General features: G+C 44.9%; 1 protein-coding gene and 1 pseudogene across 1 annotated transcript; both read right to left on the bottom strand.

The window, feature by feature from the left end:
• Nucleotides 1-2,450: 2,450 nt before the first annotated feature.
• On the bottom strand, nucleotides 2,451-6,941 carry LOC136547912 (putative F-box/LRR-repeat protein At5g02700; annotated as a pseudogene).
• A 3,075-nt stretch (nucleotides 6,942-10,016) lies between these two features.
• LOC136550814 (putative F-box protein At3g44060) lies at nucleotides 10,017-11,732 on the bottom strand. Its single transcript, XM_066542400.1, has 3 exons — nucleotides 10,845-11,732; nucleotides 10,605-10,742; nucleotides 10,017-10,499 (listed from the first exon to the last, which is right to left on the bottom strand). The coding sequence occupies exons 1-3, from the start codon at nucleotides 11,664-11,666 to the stop codon at nucleotides 10,137-10,139; spliced, it is 1,323 nt and encodes a 440-aa protein (XP_066398497.1). The 5' UTR covers nucleotides 11,667-11,732; the 3' UTR covers nucleotides 10,017-10,136.
• Between the last annotated feature and the right edge of the window lie 4,174 nt (nucleotides 11,733-15,906).

Raw genomic sequence — 15,906 nt, 5'->3', positions numbered from 1 at the left:
TCGGACATGGGGAATATGTGAATAGTACGCACATATACATATCGTACACTAAAATTGGGGCTCCTATTATTTGAGAATGGATTTTTATGGTCACACATCCACTAGAAGGATAATCTACAACAGAATGGCACGTTTAATGGACTGAGGATGTTTAGGAAATGGATATGATTCGGCCTATGCTTGCCAAGAATCAGAAGACAATTGAAACCGGACCAAGGTTTACTCTACCGACATTTTTTAAATCTCGGTGGTCACAGATAAACAGGAATATCAGATATATCAGAATTCTAATAGTGATAGAAAAAAAAAACCGGAAAAAATTTAGACAAAAAATAGCTCATTTTGTTCAGGAAAGCACATAGATCAGCGCCGCCGCCGCCGCCCTATTACCCCCACCCCTCAAGCAGGACCGTGACAGGGACCGACACATTATAATTATTCCTATTTAATTTTCCAATAATGAAAAGCAAAATTATAGTTGCGATTGGACTAATACAAAGGGAGACAAAATTAACGGAGATGAAAAAATTATTGTTTACTTGAATGACATGATGATGCTGAGTGCAGTGAGAACCCAGAACTCCTTGAGCAGCAGATCACCGACGAAGCCACCGAGGAGCACGACGGTGGACCAGAAAACCGCTAGATACCCAAGAGCGCTTGCAATGTTGCCTGTGTCCTTCCAAAGCCTTGTGGCTCGATTGATCATCAGCTCTTCCGGCCTTCCAACCTCTTCCATCATTCCTTATTTTTTTCCGTAGCTTTGAATCTGAAAGAAATGCACACTTCGCATGCAATGGTGGATCGGAAGCTGATGCCTGGTTAGGCTGGTCTTCAATTTGATGGCCGATGCATGGCATTTTATATGTATATATCTGTATATATATTTCCCGGTCTCTGGCTAGTTCACTTGGAGGCATCCAGGGATTATTCCGACAGCACGCAAAGAAGCATTCGTTCATTCACGCGTACACTTTTGTTTCAGATATGATCAGTGCACATACTGAAGACTCCACGTACCGTGAGAACCTACCGACACGCAAAGAATAAAACACAGCTGTGGCTACCTTTGCCTTCCAGAACACTTTCAGGGGCTTGCTAGAAGAGAAACGATAACCTTATTCAGCATCCAATGCTATAAAAAACCAGTTACCCAAAGCTAATCCTTATAAGATCGTCCTAACCTATCCAAAGTTTTGATTCGGTTATTAGAGAGCCTTTTAGCGATGCACATATTTGACTTTAAATAGTTGGATTAAATGTTTTTCGTTAATTCAACATTTTCCTTTAAGATCTTCTAGCATTTCGATGCTCTCGTACAGTACGGTTCATAACAAGAAAACATAAACCATAAAGAAGTGCCTACAGTGATAACCTGGTGTGCTAGTACTCAGGTGCATATAATACCTTCCCATGTTTCTGATATAGGTAAAATTTCGTGCATAGTCCTGGCCTAGAGAAACTCTCGAATACTTGGTACAACTCCTTTGCCTTGGTTTCAGAGGAATGTAAAATAGAAATTTACTGTCATCTCTTTAAGCCTTGTCCCCTAATTGAAAAATCATTTTATAAAAGCAACTTCATGTCCTCTCCATCCAAAGATTTCTACTTCTTCAAGGTGACTCAACAAGAGTTCCTCGGCTTCCTAGTCTGCTGGCTGAGGAGTTTTTTTATATTTTTAATCATCTTTTATTCAATATTTTAATAATAATCATGTCTAAAAAAATTTGCAGATCTAACTCTTTTTGTCACATGACCAAATAACTCTGTCGCGCCACATGCGTTGGCGTGACAAGATATGCCACGTTGGATGGCGTTTTCGACGTGAAAAACATTGTCATGCCACTCCCGTTGACGTGATAGTGTTTTCTTCTCGCGCCACCAGGAGTGGCGTGACAAGACTCAACTTTACATAATTCATAACTCTGCGATACGGCGTCGGATGAAGATGATTTTTATATGAAAATTGTAGAGCTCGATGAGATCTACAACTTTCTAGTTTTGAGTTTTTAAATTTGAGGACGTTAAGATGCTTAAAATAATAATATAAAATTTTAGCAGTATAATCATCGCGTACTAGTGCTTGTCGCATTAGAAAAATAATATCTTTTTTTACATTTGAGTTGTGAAGATGCTCGAGAAAACAATATAAAGTTTCAGCAACATGTTACTCATGCACCAGGGCTTCTCGCCTCAGATTTTTTTTTCACCATCATTTTGTCCCATAGCTTGTTGATGAGGGTTGTGGATCTCCTTGAGGTGTCCTTAATGATGTCTTTCTCACTATTTATAACGACGTGTCTAAATCATGGACGGCGCCAAACTGTTGGGGCGGTGAGAACCTTTGAGACCTTTGGGGGAACCCAGGGGTCCGGTGGCGAGATCGGTCCCAAAACAGTGCAACGAAGCTAAAAACAAGGTAGAAAATGGATGGGTTCAAAACAACATTGTCACTCTGTCCTTTCATCAGTTATTACATGATATGATCCACGTACAGTTGTTTCTGATATGATCACTGCACATTTATCGATCCTCACTGAAGACACCACGTACCGTGAGAAGAGAACCTACCAATCAAGACGCAAAGAATAAAGCACAGTTGTGGCTACCTTGCCTTGCAGAACACTTTCAGGGCTCGCTAGAAGACCAACAGCCTTATTCGGCATCCAAAGCTATAAAGAACTAGTTACTCAAAGCTTATCATTTAGCTTTGGCACAATTAGCTTTCTGTCGTCTCTTTGCTTTCACCCGCATGTCTTTTAACGTTGCTATTTCATTCTTTCGTTTTTCTTTTCCTTTTCTTTTTCTATTTTTCTTTTTCTGTGTTATCCTATAGTATTTATATTTATGATTGCATCATACATCATTATTTGTATAACAAAAATATTTCCTGTGATTGTAGAACATGTTTATTCAATATGAAATATTGTAAAGATGGAACACAAAGTTGCTAATCTAAAAGTTCTAAATTCATATGAAATGCGATGGTCACCGGTCGGATTGGGGGTGACAGGGGGAGGGAGGAGGCGGTGGCTAGGGCAGCAGGGCGGCGTGTGCGCGGCCAGAGAGAGGGAGAGACGCATGAGGCAGAGAGAAAGGGAGAGTGAGAGGAGCAATCCTTTATTTTTTGCTTAATCATAACGAGTAAATGACCCCTATATTAAGGGATTTGACCTCCAAGCAATTTATAGGTAGAGTTATATATTACCAAATGGGCAGCCTAGCCCGACCCGGCATGGACTTGGGAAAAAGCATGGCCTGATGAGGCCGGGTTGGGCATGGAACGTCAGGCCGCTGGGCCATGCCGAAGAGGGCGTCATGCCTGGCCATTGGCCCATCACGGCACACCAGGTTGATTTTCAACTAGACCGGCCCGAAAAGCACAACACGGCCAACAGACTTGTCTAGCCCGAGGTCCACTAAATGCGAGTAGAGACTAATGAGAGAGGGGAGGGGAAGGGGGGGCAGTTGCGCCTGCGCAAGCCATGGGAGGTGGTGGCGGCGACCACATGCTCGTCGATGCGGCGAAAAGAGATCTTATGGAAGAGGGGATCCCACGGGCCGGGACCGCACCCTCGACCGTTGAACGGAGAGGGTGGTTGGGCGAAGTTTGCATTGGGGCCAGCACCCCACGGTCTCGGTGTGCTTGCCTTCTGCGCGGTTGAGGACATATCTGCGGTGGGCAAGCCTGTAGCCACGTGGAGGAGAGGAGCTCACAACGGCGCTCCCCGCCTGTGAGAGAAGGGAAGGAAGCAGCCGTGTGCAGCAGGGGAGAAGGGAAGGAGGCGGCCGTGCACGAATGGGAGGCGACCAAGCGCATGTGTGATGCGGCAGTCTACGGGGTTATAAAAGGGAGTGGACCTTCATTGACCCTCCCATTAAACAACTGGCCATGTTGTGCCATCCGGTGTGCCTAAGGAGTGGCCTAGGCACGGACCTATGCATCAGGCCGTGCCGGCCCAAGTCCGCACAACACTGGCCCATGCTGTGCTCAGCCCGGGGCAAAAAACCGTGCTTCGGGCTTGGCTGTCGGCCGATGGGCTGCATGGCCATCTATATGTAGAGTCGTTATAGATTTAGATTCTCCTTTTGTAAACAAACTCTATTTCCTTTTATTCTCATCCTCATCTAATTTTATTTCTAATTTCTATCTAATCCGGACTTCTCTAGGGGGAAGGAGGCTGACGGCTCTAGTGGGGCTGTCAGCCCCTCAGTGTGTGCGCCTAGGGCGCCGGCCAACCAAGGCCGTCCTCTTGGCCTTGCTGGGGTTGGCAATTGGGGCCGGGATCGGCCGGTGACATGAACATTCTACTCCCTCAAACCCAAATTATAAGTCATTCCAAGAATCTTGGAGAGTCAAATCATCTTAAGTTTAACCAAATTATATGTCATTCCAAGAATTCTTTTTGCCGATATAAAATATTATCTTAGCCGTATCACGAAAAAGTCTATACAGTAGAGTTTGTGAGCCTGCGACGTCGCACTCTCCGTGACTGTGTTAATTTCACGAACTTTGCTTTTTGAATTAAATGTCACTTTGACGTCAGTATTTAATTTAACAGTATTGTTATCTTATCGTGCGATCCGTGTGTTTTTAGTACAAAAAATTTAGTTTTCCCGTAGCAACGCACGGGCACGCTACCTAGTTAAGTGTCTAAACTTCAAACCGTGAGATGTTGAACCAAACTAAAATTGGGTAGAAATGACGTAACAGTTTCCAGTGCTCTGAATTTAAATGCTCATTTGCTTCTTATAAACCAGGGGAACCATGCCCATTCTAGCTAGCTTCGCTTCCATTATGAGTTGAAGTTCAGGAGTAGAAATGCTGGTATTAATTCTTACAAACAAGACAAATAATGCTTGACAGCAATGACCAAATTTTGAAAATATCACGTGAGGCCTTATCTCATCATTCCCTATCATGCATAATACAAGAATGTTCGTACAAAAAAACAGATGAATGAGAATTGTTAATATAATGAGCATATTTTCATGTCACATAGGACATTGTGAAATGGACCTTTTTCAGGCGTAAAAAAAAGGTAGTAAAATGTAGGATAATGATGGATTCTAAATTTTTTAAGCATTGATATCCGTAAACACTGCAGTAGGTACCAAGAAGAAAACAGCCTACTGCCTTAGTCTTTGGCAGTCCATTTACAAATGGGGTGACAATGAGTTATTAGGGAGATATAGGGTCGAATGAAAATGCACAATAAGAGAGATTTCTTACATTAAATATATAGAAGATCAAATACATTCACATAGATTATCATCGTGTTCCACAATTACTCAACTTGGTGTTATGCATGGAACAAGACTGTATTTGACATGATAGTTGTGCGCCTCATGGCTTACGAAAACCTTCTTTTGTGTGCCTCATGACAGTAATATATATGATTTGATGCAGATATATGAAAATTGAAAAAAAAACAATGAACCCCGGTGGAAAACAACAATAGAAATCTCAAGAGTTTTTCTTCGTTTAAAATGAAATATATGACACCAATTGGTTGACAAATTACAGTATTCCATGAGAAGAGATAAGAAATCTCAAAACACTGCAAAATGACTAGACCTTGCTGGATCACCTGAGAACCAAATATGTGTTCCATTGGGGCCATTAGACATACTAATAAAGAAACCTGTCAAAAGGGTCGGCTGATAGATCTTGTACTTGCTCGGCACGTTGGTCCTCAAGAGACCGAATCAATAGGCTGGGACATACAAAGTAAAACTGAGCACCCCTCGAAGTGCTCTTTTTGATCTGGAGCAGCCTCTGTTGCCTTCCAATCCATTTGGTGTTAACGTTTGTGCCAGCTCTATCTCAAACCTCATTGACTCCAGCAGTCTTGCATTTGATACAAAGCACTGCAATAAGTTATTAACCGCATCCAGGCAGAGTTTGACATCATGTAAGGCAAGAACCCTCACACTGCTCACCACCGCTCCTGGCATGGTAATAATGGTTAATCCCTGTGTTAAGCATGGAACAATTAACACATCATGATTGATAGGCAAAACAGGGTTTAATTTGGATCTCTTGTGAAGGTGAAAGTGATCGAGGATGCATGATACATGTATATACCTGAAAAACCGTGGCTCCGAACTGAAGCCTCTGAAAGCTGTCAAAGAGTTTCCCCAAAATAGCCAATCTTGGTGCAGAGATTACTGAGATGTTGCTTTGAGTTCCTCTAAAATATAGTAATCTTTCTAGACACGGGGCGTCCTCGATGACGAGCTACTGTATATAACCTGAATGAAAATAACTGGAATGCACAGCGATACTTCTGAGGCTAAGGGACACGATCTGCAGCCGAGAAAAGCCGCTGCTGAGAAGTAGCAGCAAGCTCTCCAGGACAGGGCAGCCGGCGAGCAAGGTGTGCAAAGAACTCTCCGAAATCTTGACTTTGAAAAGAGTCAGCTTTTTTAGAAGCGGCCAATTGAGCAGGCGGGCGCCGGCATCATTTCCACCTGGGATTGGGAAACTGCACTCACTGAAGCGGGCGACGCAAAGGGTGGGCGAGAAGCGGTGTACTGATGGAAGTAGCAGACCGTTCCAGCAGAACAGGAGCTCCTGGAGGTTGTCGAGGGCGGGTGACCGGAGCCAGCCATCCATGGTGGTCCTCGTGGTGGGATACTCCATGCTGTAGCGGCGAGACGAAACGGCGACCAGGGCCAGGGTGCGCAGAGAGGACGCGAGAGATATCGGTGGCGAGGATACCGCGGCCATCTAGATCGTCGTTGAGCTCGACGTTGAGAGGAGCGGAGCGCCATAGGGGACGCCAGTGTGCGGAGAGCACCTGCGTGCGGGCGCCGTCTTTGGTGGGGAGAAGGGACACGATGTCGCCGAGGACGCCGTCGGGGAGGCTGCTGATCCGGTCGGCGAGTCGCTCTTGCTCTTCCAGCCTCCGCTTCTTGGCTCTGGTGACCACTCCCATGGTAGGAGAGGGATGGCGGCCGGTCGTGGCAGCCGGTGGAGTGGAGATCGCCAGATCGGGAATTCGAATGGCCAGGCAGGTGCTAGGTTGTTCCAAATTTACATAGGGCATTCAGGGCTGGGCCCACTGGAATCTGATCTGCACAGAACCTCAACAATCTTCTGCCTACGCATGGGCTGACTGGCTGAACCCACTGCAATCTACGATTGTGTTCAGTAATTCAGTTTGGTCAGTAAATGACACTTCCTCAATTTCATTCAGTTTCGTCAGAAAGGCTGCCAGCGTTGAACTAGGTTTCTTTTGAAATGAATGAACACTCTGTTTCAGAGTGACAAACTACGTCAATTTTGTTTTTTCTCCAGAAGCGTTTATCGTTTCAGTTAACGTAATCATCGATGCCTCAATCTGAATCGGAAAAAGAAGACACTAGAACCCAAGTTCTGTTGGAGTACTTGAGTGAAGTACCTCTGCCTGCTCCAAATTCATTGGAAAAAGAAGGCCAAATATCCTTGTTGAATTTGGCTTGTATCCTAGTTACATAATGTAACTCACTCAACTAAATTCTATGATCTTTGATGCACAGGAAGCACGAATTGAAGATGTATACACTGATAACAAATATGTCACCAGGACCAAATTCAGATCCTAACTTTTAGGGACTGGTAAACAAAATAATGAATCTATGAATCCAGAGCATTAAAATGCAAAAGAAATACTTTTGATTGGTGGGAAGATGCATGCTATACATTATTTCACCTGAACTGACCTTAACAGGTAAGGCTCTCCGTGGTTGCATTGGTTTTTGCAAAGGGTGATTTTGATCCAGATAGGTCTTCGATATGAAAAACTGGAGATCTCTATGATAGCTTTTGTTTCCTATGTAAGATCCTGACCACATGCTTCTGTTTGTTCAAGATCCTTGCTAGTGCAGAAAATTTAGAATGACTGCTTAGTTTCAGTGCGCTAGAACAGTAGTAGTGAAGTTATGGATGGGTGTATTGGCCAACATAGGCTTGCAGTTGGTTAATAGTTTGGGCCTGCTATTCAATCAGTTCAAAGAACAGTAGAAGGGTTATGTATCTTATTGTATGATTAACGCTTACAAATGTTCAGACAAGTATTTTTTTTTGGTGAATGCATGACATTTATGATCCAAAGACTTTTAGTGGTAGAATGGCTTTTTGCAGGTCAGGGTGGAGAACTGTTTCAGGAGCGGAATGCTAACTAAACAAAAACGAAAAAGCCAACCTTGAATCCTTTTGAACTTTCCTTGTATATATACTAGTGAACATTTTTTGTTCAGTTGGTCATGTTGTTCATCAAACACCAAAATCACATAATGGTCCATGTCAGGTGCCATTTTCCTTAAAGCCGGCATGCCGCTCGTCGTGCCTGACATGCCGCTCAAGATCGCCGATAGCTTACTGATGGCCAAAGTCATCGACACAGAGTCCCCATGCCTCAGCCCGGGATGCCGTGGTCAGGCACAAGCTCTACTTGCATGAGTTCGTGAGAACAAGATGCAAAGTCCTGGACCTCGGTGAGCGATTATTGCAGCCTCAAACTCATTTATATCCTATTTCTAAATTATCCTAACCACTTTTATATATTCTTTCGCTCTTGTACATTTGCATCAGGAATCATTTTCTACTCTTTATTCTTTCCACGCCCTTCCACCTTTAGATTGGCCGACAAACACATGCGGGGAGAGAAGATATGCACTCAGAAGCGCGTAACTTTACGCGGAACATGATGACTTTTCCCAAGTTCTAAAAATTAGGAGGATGGATTAAAAGTTGTTGGAGAGGGGTTTTTTTCATCTTGCTAAAAAACAAGGATTAGAAAGGGATTTAGGGAATTGTTGGAGATGCTCTAATAAACCAACAGAACCACATCCATTCTTCATTCCATTACAAGTTGAAGCTCAGAAGTAGAAATGCAGGTCTTACCAGCTTACAAACAAGACCAATATAATAGTGCTTGACAACAATGAACAAAATTCCCCACAGTTTTTGCCGTAAAAAAAACAATGACCAAAATTCGAAAACATCACGAGAGGTCTTATCCTTCCCTACCGTGCATAATACAATGCAAGAATGTTCACACAACAAAAATTAAAATAAACACATGAATGAGAATTGCTAATAAGCATATTTTCGGAAGTAAAATAGGATAATGATGGATTCCAAAATTTTAAGCATCTTGATTGTTATGACCAGGAACGTCTACCAGCGCAGACGTGCTAGCCGGGGCTGAACGGTGGCCCTCGCCAAGTCGCGCCGGTGCGCGGTCACCACGGGGGCACGACGAACCTGGACGCTGGTACCAGGCGCCCAGTCGGTTAGCAGGATCCTAGCATCTAGGAACATTATCTATTTGATTTGCTGGATTTATTATTCCATTGAGTTAGCAAGAGTTTGTTAGGATCATTGGTATAAGTGTGGAACATTATTCACTTAATGAAGTTAGCCAGAGATTGAGATTAATCTCTCTCGCTCCCTGGCGTTCTAGTCGCTCTCCATTCTCGTGTATTCGCCCAAGCCTCTACTCGGCACGGCGCCGCCTCCTCGCCGCCTGGCATTCAAGCCACGACCGCCCATCTCCCATTCCTACTCCTTGTGCAACAGGTCTAGCTCCAACATTGATATCCTTAAATACTACAGTAGGTACCAAGAAGGAAACAACCTAGTGCTTTAGCCTTTGGCAGTCCATTTACAAATGAGGTGGTCAATGAGTTATTAGGGAGACAAGGAGTCGAATAAAATGCAGAAATAAGATAATCTTCCATTAAATATATATAGAAGATCAAATACATTCACATAGATTATCTCCGTATGTTCAAAAACTACTCAACTTGGTACTATGCATGGAAGAAGACTGGATTTGACAAAATAGCTGTGTGCCTCATGGCTTACCAAAAACGTATTTTGTGACAAAACTGAATGGATTAGACAGTAATACGATTTGATGCAGATATATGCAAATCGCAAACAACAAAAACCAATGAATCCCGGTGGAAAATAACAATAGAAATCTCAGGAGTTGTTCGTTTAAAATAAAATATAACACCAAATTGGTTGACAAATTACAGTAGTCCACTGAAGAGATAACAAATGGCAACACACTGCAAAATCACTAGACCTTGCTGGATCACCTGAGAAACAAATGTGTGTTCGATTGGTGTCATTAGACATACTAGTAAGGAAACCTGTCAAAAGGGTCGGCTGATAGATCGTGTACTTGCTCGGCACGTCGGTCCTCAAAAGATCCAATCAATATGTTGGGAGATACAAAGTCGAACTGAACACCCCTAGAAGCGCTCTTTTTGATCTGGAGCAGCCTCTGTTGCCTTTCAATCCATTTGGTGGTAATGTTTGTGCCTTCTTTCTCAAACCTCATTAACTCCAGCACTCTTGCATTTGATACAAAGAACCTCGCCAAGTTAATATGTGGCTTGTTGCCTCGATAATTTCTTAGCACAATTTTCCTCACATCAGTGTCAAGGGTACTAGTAAGTTTCCTGTGCGTACACCCATCTTTCCCCGAAACTCTTTTTAACTGAAAAAGGCAAAGTGAATGTAGTAATAGCGGCGTCAACGGTCAACCTGTTCGATAAGAGACAAAAGAATGCTGATGCACACTCTCAAACGGAGACTCACTGACCTCTATGTACAATTTCTGCAGGTGTGGAAAGCGCTGCAATAAGTTAATAACCGCATCCGGGCAGAGTTGGACATCATGTAAGGCAAGAATCTTCACACCGCTCACCACTGCTCCTGACATTCTAACAACGGTTGATCCCTGTGTTAAGCATGGAAGAATTAATACATCCTGATTGATAGGAAAAAATGGGTTTAATTTGGATCGCTCATGAAGGTGAAGTGATAGAGGATGCATATGTACCTGAAAAACCATGGCCCCAAACTGAAGCCTGGGAGGGCCATTAAAGAGTTTCCCCAAAATAGCTAATCTTGGTGCAGAGATTACCGATATGTTCATTTCAGTTCCTTCAAAATATAGTAATCTTTCTAGACATGGGGCAGCCTTGATGACGAGCTGATTACGAAAATAAGAGGAATTCACCACCCCGATACTTCTGAGGCTAGAAGACACGATTTGCAGTCGATGGAAGCCGCTGTGAAGTAGCATTAGGCTCTCCAGGACAGGGCAGCCGGTGAGCAAGGCATGCAGACAGCTCTCTGAGATACCGACATCTATAAGTGACAGCTGCTTGAGAAACGGCAATTGGAGTGGGCTGGCATCGTTTCCATCTGGGATCCTGCAGCCACTGAAGCGGGCGACGCAAAGCGTGGGCGAGAATCGGTGTACTACCCATGGCAGTAGCGGACCGTTGTGGAGCTCCTGGAGCTTGTCGAGGGCGGGTGACCGGAGCCAGCCATACCGTGTCTCTGTGGTGGGATAGTCATAGTCCAGGTAGCCGTAAGGCATGGCGAAGCGGCGGCAGGGGCCAGGGTGCGAAGAGAGGATACTGGAGATATCTCTGGCGTGGATGCCAATTGGGTCGCCGTGGAAGTCGAGGTTGAGAGGAGCGGAGCGCCATAGGTGCCGCCAGCGGGAGGACAGCACCTGCGTGCGGGCGCCGTCTTTGGTGGGGAGAAGGGAGACGATGTCGCCGAGGACGCCGTCAGGGAGGCTGCTGATCCGGTTGGCAAGGCGCTCTTCCTTTTCCAGCCTCCTCCTCTTGGCTCTGGTGACCACTCCCATGGCGGGAGAGGGATGGCGGCGCGGCGGAGGCCGGTGGAGTGGAGATCGGGAATTCGATGCGTCGTGTCCACCTACGATCTTTTTTGTGTGGAATCGTATCAGCCTACGATCTCGAACGCCCATATATACATAGATATAGGGCTGCGCATGTTTGGATGGGCCCACTGCAATCTGATTAGGTTGTTCAGTTCGTCAGCATAAATCAAACTTCCTCAATTCATTCAGTTTCGTCAGAAAGGTAGGCCGCGCTGAGCACTCGGTTTCGTGTGACAAACTAACTTAATTTTCCTATTTTTTCAGAAGTGTTTATCGAAAAAGAAGAAAGTAGAACCCATTACCCAAGTTCTGTTGGAGTACTTGAGTGAAGTACCACCTCTGCATGCTCCAAATTCTTGTAACACTATCGGAGACGGCTTCTTTGCCGAGTGTCCTAGACTTTGCCGAGTGCTTTTTATCGGGCACTCGGCAAAGAGGCTGTTTGCCGAGTGCCAGAGAGAAAGCACTCGGCAAACAATAACACTCGGCAAAACTGGTCTTTGCCGAGTGTTATTCTCCTGACACTCGGCAAAGGCCGCCGCTGTTAACGGCCGACAGCCACCGTTAACCCTTTGCTGAGTGTCATCTCCTGACACTCGGCAAAACTGGTCTTTGCCGAGTGTTATTCTCCTGACACTCGGCAAAGGCCGCCGCCGTTAACGGCCGACAGCCGTCGTTAACCCTTTGCTGAGTGTCATCTCCTGACACTCGGCAAAGCGGTGATTTGCCGAGTGTTATTTTTTGACACTCGGCAAAGAGGTGATTTTATTTTTTGACACTCGGCAAACCATTTTTTTTACTTTTGACCTCCAAACTTTTTCTGCAGTCCTCATACAATACATGGTACTCCATGTTCCAATGTGGCACATTTCTCGGACTTTTTCTATATTTCTTTAATTTATTTCATTTAATTGAATTTTCTTGAATAATTCAAATTATAATTGCTAGTCATTCGAATAATGAAAAAAATGAATGGAAAAATGATATTCATGTTATTTAGTATAATGTGAGGCCGTATCTAGGACCAGACCACTAATTTTGAACATCTTGTTCACGAAACATGACCACGAACTTGCAGTCGAGTTGTTTTTAAATTCTACAAAAAGCAAACGAAGTCCGAAAATCATGAAACTTGTCAAGATGTCATGATATCATATGTGGAGGCTGTGATAAAATTTTGAGAAGGTTTCGCGCAAGTTGTCACGCACGATGCTTGCAAACCGAAGAATCTCCGAAGAAGTTTCATGATTTCGTGAAGAGGCCGACAAGGTGGTAAGCATCGTACGTGACAATTTGTGCGAAACCTTCTCAAATTTTTATCACAGCTTCCACATATGATATCATGACATCTTGACAAGTTTCATGATTTTCGGACTTCGTTTGCTTTTTATAGAATTTAAAAACAACTCGACCGCAAGTTCGTGGTCATGTTTCGTGAACAAGATGTTCGAAATTGGCGGTCCGGTCCTGGATACGGCCTCACATTATACTAAATAACATGAATATCATTTTTTCCATTCATTTTTTTCATTATTCGAATGACTAGCAGTTATAATTTGAATTATCCAAAAAAATTCAATTAAATGAAATAAATTAAAGAAATATAGAAAAAGTCCGAGAAATGTGCCACATTGGAACATAGAGTACCAGGTATTGTATGAGGACTGCAGAAAAAGTTTGGAGGTCAAAAGTGGGAAAAATATGGTTTGTTGAGTGTCAAAAAATGACACTCGGCGAATCACCGCTTTGCCGAGTGCCATAGACGTATGGCACTCGGCAAAGAATTTTTAAAAAATTTTAAAAACCAATCTTTGCCGAGTGTCAGTCCGGGGGCACTCGGCAAAGATTTTTTTTAAAAAAACCCTCTTTGTCGAGTGCCAGGCCAGGTGGCACTCAGCAAAGAATTAAAAAAATTAAAAAAACTTTGCCGAGTGCCAGATTGGGGGCACTCGACAAAGGGGGGGATTTAACCTCCTGGCCCAGCCGGCCCACACACACGGCACACACGCACACACGCACGCCCGTGCCCGTGGCAGCGTCGCCGCCGCCGCCCACGCCCGAGCCGCCAGAGGAGGAGGAAGAAAGAGAGGAGGAGGAGAGGAGGAGAGGAGGAAGAAAGAGGAAGGAGGAAGAGGAGGAGGTGGAAGAAGGAGGAAGGAGGAAGAAGAAGGAGGAGGAGGAAGAGGAGGAGGAGGAAGAAGGAGAAAGGAGGAAGAAGGAGGCGCCCCGACCGCTGTTGCCACGTCCCCGGCGCTTCCTCAGCCGTCGCCTTGTCCACCGGCGCCCTGGCCCCTTCACCACCGCCGCCCTACGACGCCCACTAGGTATGCCCTATCGTCGTCATCGTCGTAGTATTACTAGTAGTTGCGGTAGTAGTAGTGGTAGAGTAGCAGTGGTGGTAGTCGTAGGAGTGGTTGTGACATTGTTATATATATGTGGTTGGATATAATCTTGTGCATGTCGGCCATCGTGCCGTTCATATATATATGTGCATGTCGGTCTTCGTGCCGTTGGTTTTATTGTAGGTTTTGAAAACCTCACCGTGCAGAGGAGGTGCTGCCGAAATTTTGTATTGATAGTTTTATGTTTCTTTTTTTGTAGAGAAGAGCCCGTCGGAGCGGAGCCGGAGTACCTCGGCGACCCCGATCGCCTTCCTCACCGCTGCAGGTCTGCCTGCACTACGTCGCCTCACCACTGCACCGACCCGCCACGGCCCCACTAGCCTGACTCCACCGCCACCTTAGGTATAACACCTCTTTACGTATCATGGTCGTAGATCACGTAACCCAGTTAGGCGTCTCCCGTTCGAAAGAGATACGGTTGGAAATATGCAGATATTTCCATATCTAAAACCATATATGTTTCGAATTGTCCATGTTTTTTGGACAGCCCATGGATACGTAGGTGGAGTTAGTTTCCATGGTCTGCTCCGACCCGAGACAGAGTTTCGGCATCATCTCCCTGTTGTTCTCCGGATACACACTCTCCCTGGCAGGACGTGTATTTGGAGAACATCGGGGAGGTGCTAGCGAAATTCTGTCTCAGATAGGAGTAGAGCATGGAAACTAACCCCACATACGCATCCTCGCGTGGGATTAGAACCTATCCTTACCTATTAAATAGTAGGAATACTGTGTAGATGCAATTGATATTTATATTACTCGCCGCTATATATGTTAGAGGATGGAGGACCGTGAGTGGATGTACACGGGCCGCGCAAGTTAGGGTCAGGTCACCAATGAATGGATCGATAAGACCGATGCTTTCTTAGAACGGGCATTTGGCATGGCTGCTAAAGGAGCGAGTAAAATTTGTTGTCCCTGCAGCAAATGTGCAAACAGGAAAAGACAAACGAAGAAGGTCATGGGGGAACATCTTTGGAAGAATGGATTTACGACAGACTATACCCAGTGAGTCTACCATGGTGAAGCCGATCGTATGAGAGAGGAGGTGGTGAGACCACGTGTCGAGGATTATGATGCTGATGCTGGGGTAGCAGACATGTTAAATGACTATCACGAGGCATAGTTCGCTAAAGGACGTACGGAGGAGGAGTCAGAGGCAACCACAAAGGCGTTTCTACGGCATGTTTGCCGCCGCACAGAAACCCCTTCACGGCCAGACAAAGGTTTCTCAACTGGATGCCATTGGACGCATAATGGCGTTAAAGTCCTAGTATAGCCTGAGTCGAGACGCCTTCGATGGTATGTTGACAGTTATTGGTAGCCTGCTTCCAGAGGGTCACCTTCTGCCAAAGAGCATGCACGAGTCACAGAAACTCCTTCGCGCACTTAAGATGCCATATGAGCAGATACATGCTTGCCCGAAGGGGTGCGTCCTATTTAGGAAAGAATACGTGGAAGCAAAGTACTGTCCAAAGTGTAAATCCTCTAGGTTCCTGGAGGTAGATTCTGATGATGGCCAGAAGAGGCAGCTTGACATTCCCGTGACAATCCTACGGCACCTTCCATTCACACCGAGGATCCAACGGCTATACATGACCGAGGAATCCGTGAAACAGATGACATGGCGCAAAAATGGCAAACGATACAATCCTGACAGGATGGTACATGCATCCGATGGTGAAGCATGGACCCACTTTGATGGCATTCATCATGAGAAAGCTAAAGAGGCTCGTAATGTACGTGTTGCGCTGGCAACAGATGGTTTCAATCCTTATGGAATGATGGCTGCCCCATACACA

Source organism: Miscanthus floridulus, chromosome 4 (genome assembly GCF_019320115.1).
Source record: "Miscanthus floridulus cultivar M001 chromosome 4, ASM1932011v1, whole genome shotgun sequence".
NCBI lineage: Eukaryota > Viridiplantae > Streptophyta > Magnoliopsida > Poales > Poaceae > Miscanthus > Miscanthus floridulus.
Note: the sequence above shows the minus strand (reverse complement) of the source record. Positions and strands in the feature narration are given on the sequence as shown.

Coding starts and splice junctions, on each gene's coding strand:
- LOC136550814 (XM_066542400.1), bottom strand. CDS start 11,666: ATGGGAGTGGTCACCAGAGCCAAGAGGAGGAGGCTGGAAAAGGAAGAG. Junction 10,743..10,844: donor TTGGGGCCATGGTTTTTCAG/GTACATATGCAT, acceptor TGCTTAACACAG/GGATCAACCGTTGTTAGAAT. Junction 10,500..10,604: donor TGCAGAAATTGTACATAGAG/GTCAGTGAGTCT, acceptor TGCCTTTTTCAG/TTAAAAAGAGTTTCGGGGAA.